Source organism: Peromyscus eremicus, chromosome 8a (genome assembly GCF_949786415.1).
Source record: "Peromyscus eremicus chromosome 8a, PerEre_H2_v1, whole genome shotgun sequence".
Classification (NCBI taxonomy): Eukaryota; Metazoa; Chordata; class Mammalia; order Rodentia; family Cricetidae; genus Peromyscus; species Peromyscus eremicus.
In genome coordinates, this window is record NC_081423.1 from 68,183,580 (window position 1) to 68,188,273 (window position 4,694).

The 4,694-nt window shown below is 51.0% G+C and overlaps 1 protein-coding gene across 2 annotated transcripts in view; it reads left to right on the forward strand.

Annotated features, from left to right (window-relative positions):
* Myo19 (myosin XIX) overlaps positions 1 to 4,694 on the forward strand; it is a 31,518-nt gene that overhangs the window by 18,872 nt on the left and 7,952 nt on the right. For both annotated transcript variants that reach the window (XM_059271406.1, XM_059271407.1), the window contains 5 exons: positions 813 to 886; positions 1,585 to 1,706; positions 1,894 to 2,007; positions 2,272 to 2,448; positions 3,842 to 3,994. In XM_059271406.1, the coding sequence (XP_059127389.1) occupies positions 813 to 886; positions 1,585 to 1,706; positions 1,894 to 2,007; positions 2,272 to 2,448; positions 3,842 to 3,994 (640 nt within the window). The remainder of the gene's footprint in view (positions 1 to 812; positions 887 to 1,584; positions 1,707 to 1,893; positions 2,008 to 2,271; positions 2,449 to 3,841; positions 3,995 to 4,694) is intronic.

Below are 4,694 nucleotides of genomic sequence, written 5' to 3' on the forward strand. Positions count from 1 at the left end.
AACCCCTGTTGTTGCTAAATAAATAAATAAATAAATAAATAAAGTCTGAATTAAGCTGTTTGCAGAGTAATTACTTAAAGAGAAACTGAGGTGGCCCCCTGTGACCCCAGCACTTTTTTGGCTGAAGCAGTGGTTGCTGGGGTTCCACCCCAGAGTCTTTTGGTAGGCCCTGTTTCCAGAACTGGGTAGGAGAAGGCAGTGTGTAGGAAAGAAGGCCCTCAACAGTGTCACGCTTGGTGCCTCCTTGTATAGAAGTTTCATTTTCTATGGGCTAGTGACAGTTCAGAGTAGAGAATGCCATTATTCTTGTGACTTGGGACCACTTGTTTGGGACTGAGTAGGAGGTGGCAGCTCCTTTTTCAGGGGAATTCAATGCACTCGGCTCCTTACTAACCTAACTAGGACCTGCAGTGGTCTCTCCTAGTCACGGCATCAGCTGGTGATGGGCTACACGACTAATGCCCACCCAGGAGCTACACCGAGCTACACCTAGCTCTCCTGTGCTGTCTTGTATGAGGACAGGTCAGGGCTGTGTATACCTGGAAATGTATATGCCAGTAGGTCAAGCCTTTAATCCCAGCACTTGGGAGGCAGAGGCAGGCGGGTCTACAGAGTGAGTTCTAGGACAGCCAGGGCTGTTACACAGAGAAAACCTGTCTCGGGGGGGGGGGGGGGGGGGGGGGGAGATTGCATAAGCCAGAAACAAGAGGTTGGCCTTTGGCCCTGGTAGGTTCAGAACACAGGGCCTTCTAGCATGTAGCGTCCTTCCTGGGAGAGCAGTTTCCCCACATCCCACTCTTTCCCATCAACAGGCTGTTCGACTGGCTGGTATCAGTGATCAACAGCAGCATCTGTGCAGACTCCAGCTCATGGACTGCCTTCATAGGTAGCAAGGCTCACCCTGCCAGGAGCCTCCTGGGTGGAGGGAGGATCCCTGGGTCACCTGTGTGCCTCTGAGCAGCTCCTTTCTCGTCTCGGCTGGTGTCCTCGTCCATCCATCCAGGAGTTTGGTGATTTGATTGCCCACATTTGACATGTCCGTGGCGCTCCAGACAGACCACTTTATGCCATGTCCCTGATGGTCCTTTTTCTCCCAGAGACTTAGCTCCAATCCCAGAAGGGTACTCAGAGCTAGATGGGGAGACACAGTTGAGATCAGCGTTGTTGTAATCTTGGGGGAGGAAGTAAAGCCTAGGGGTGCCAACACAGTTTGCTTAAAGAGGGGCATCAGCTAGGCTGGTGAGATCATGGTCCTCTGAACTTGGTTGTTTCAGAGAACATTTCCTGGTATCACACCAAAAATGGGACCTGATATGCTCAAGGAGGAGCCTATTGGGGCCAAGGATTCAGACTCAAGAGTGTACTGATGCCTGGGCTGCCCTTCGTTCAGATTTTTGGCTTTCTGCCTGCTCTGACGTGGTATGGGTGGGGGAAGAGGCCCTGGGTTCTACCCTAGGTGGGTGATGGGAGCAGGCGATCACTCAACCTCGTCCCAAGGCTTCTAAGTGAGACCTCACTGGGACCCCTGGAGTTGTCGTCTCTACCATATCCTGTGGTAGCCCCATGGTCTCTCTGTCTTCGAAGGTCTGCTAGATGTGTATGGGTTTGAGTCATTCCCTGACAACAGTCTGGAGCAGCTGTGCATCAACTATGCCAATGAGAAGCTCCAGCAGCACTTCGTGGCTCACTACCTGAGGGCGCAGCAGGTGAGGCGTGGGCAAGACAGGTCCTCCTTCCGGGTGCTCCGCCTCCTCCTAGCTCCGCCCAGTCGTGACAGGCACCTTTGTTCCTTGTCACATTAATTGATAAGTAATAACTATGTAAGAAAGTGGTTTGTTCCCTCCTTAATGCTATTCTGGAACTTGCTTCTTCCAACTGCGCCCCTGCTCCTAGGAGGAATACGCAGTTGAGGGCCTGGAGTGGTCGTTCGTCAACTACCAGGACAACCAGACCTGTTTAGATCTCCTCGAGGGGAGCCCCATCAGCATCTGCTCCCTCATAAATGAGGTAGGGGAGGTTTGGCTAGCGAGCCAAGCAGCAGAGTTGGTCCCCGGGTTTTTCTGGTGCCTCGGTGACTGTTTTGTGTGCTCTTCAGTCCGTCTCTCTCCCACATCTGCAAATAAGCGTGCCAATCCCTGTGCTCTCTCCCCGGAGTTGCTGCTGTTGTGCCTGTGTTACAGCTCTGCTGCCCTGGGGGCCCGACAGCCAGGACGGTGAAGATGTGGTAAGACCTCCTCGTCACTGTGATGACTGCCCGCTCCCACCCCACAGGAATGCCGCCTTAACCGGCCCAGCAGTGCAGCGCAGCTGCAGACCCGCATCGAGAGTGCGCTGGCAGGCAAGCCCTGCCTGGGCCAGAGTAAGCTCAGCCGGGAGCCCAGCTTTGTGGTCATGCACTTCGCAGGACCTGTACGCTACCACACGGAAGGCCTGGTGGAAAAGAACAAGGTGCGCCTGGGCCGAGTTACTGCTGCACACACAAAGTAGTTCCTAACTGGCGTCTTCTCTCCTGAGTCTCCTCAAAATCCAGGCTCACCCTCTTTTTTTTCACTTTTTTTTTAAATTTATTTTTCTATTATTAGCTTGATACAGTATAAATTCTTATCCTAATAGTGAAATGTTTCATTGAGGCTTGCCCAGTAATTGAGTAAAACCAAAACTTATTATAAGCCACAGTCATCCTAGGGTCCCCTTGCTATGTAGCCTCCCTGGTTCTGTGGGTTGCAGTCTGATTGTTCTTTGCTTTTATATCTAGAATCCACTTATGAGTGAGTACATACCATGTTTGTCCTTCTGGGTTTGGGTTACCTCACTCAGGATGATTTTTTCTAGATCCATCCATTTGCCTGCCAATTTCATGCTTTCATTGTTTTTCTCTGCTGAGTAGTACTCCATTGTGTATATGTACCACATTTTCTTTTTTTTTTTTTTTTTTTTTTTGGTTTTTCGAGACAGGGTTTCTCTGTGTAGCTTTGCGCCTTTCCTGGAACTCACTTGGTAGCCCAGGCTGGCCTCAAACTCACAGAGATCCGCCTGGCTCTGCCTCCCGAGTGCTGGGATTAAAGGCGTGCGCCACCACCGCCCGGCCTATGTACCACATTTTCTTAATCCATTCTTCAGTTTACGGGCATCTAGGTTGTTTCCAGGTTCTGGCTATTACAAATAATGCTGCTATGAGCATAGCTGAGCATGTATCTTTGTGGTATGATTGAGCATTCCTTGGGTATATGCCAAAGAGTGGTATGGCTGGGTCTTGAGGTAGTTCGATTCCCAATTTTCTGAGAAACCGCCATATTGATTTCCACAGTGGTTGTACAAGTTTGCATTCCCACCAACAGTAGAGGAGTGTTCCCTTTGCTCCGCATCCTCTCCAACATTGACGGTTATTAGTGGTTTTGATCATAGCCATTCTGACAGGTGTAAGGTAGTATCTCAGAGTTGTTTTGATTTACATTTCTCTGATGATTAAGGATGTTGAGCATTTCTTTAAATGTCTTTCAGCCATTTGTGATTCTTTTGAGAATTCTCTGTTTAGCTCTTCAGCCCATTTTTTAATTGGATTGTTCAGTATTTTGATGTCTAGTTTCTTGAGTTCTTTATATACTTTGGAGATCAGTCCTCTGTCAGATGTGTCACCCTCTTGAGCCCTGCCTGAGATCTTTGCTAATCCATCCTGACCTGCTGCAAGTGGCCTGTGTCTCCTCTTGGCCAGCAGACCCACTCTGCTTGGGACTCCAGCCCTGCCCTTCCAAGAAGCCTTGTGTTTGGGTAGGGGTGCCAGAGCAGTGGCCAGCACTGGGAAGCAGCTCACCTGCCTGCCACCCTTGCCCTTTCCCAACAGGACCCTGTTCCCCCTGAGCTGACTGGGCTCCTGCAGCAGTCCCAAGACCCTCTGCTCATGATGCTATTTCCTGCTAACCCTGAAGAGAAGACCCAGGAGGAGCTGTCTGGCCAGAGCAGGGCTCCTGCGTTGACTGTGGTGTCCAAGTTCAAGGTGGGTCTGGTGGTGCTGATATGAAGTGCTCAGTTCACTCTAATTGTCTGTTGAGCCCCCCTCAGGATTGGGGCTGTTCACTAGGGGTCAGTAGTGTGCCATGCAGGAATGGTCCTGGTCTCTTCAGGTTTATGCTTGAAGACCACAGGAAACGGACACCACCACGGGATAGGACAGGATGGGGGCTCTCAGCCCTGCCAGCGGGGCAGTCACAGAAGAGTAGCACTTTCTATGGAGCTCTGACTGCCCTCTTCAAAGCCTGTGTTGGCTGGCCCAGACTACCACTTCCCTGGGTGTTACCTGCTTCCTTTCTGCCCACCTTCCTGGGATCTCTTGACCACTGCCCTTCAACAACTTGGTCACCCACCCTGCCACTTTTTTATTTGTCCCTGTTCATATGTTAACCCCCACTTTACCATCATTTGAGAGGGCACCCTGGGAACCCCAGGTTTATTGTCTGAGGAGCGTGCTCCAGCCACAGCATCAGACACTACTGACTATACCTGCACAGGCTGAGCTGTGACATAAGTTGACTGTCTGAGTCACATCTGTGGCACATCAGAGAACAGCAGGAGTGCTGTGCAGCTGTTCTGTAGGAAAGGGACAAGCCCCAGACCAGAGGGTCAGCCAGTGAGAGCCACTGGTCCCGAAGCATCCCTGGAGGAAGGGTGAGAAGTAATGGGTGGTTAAACTCTGCTTT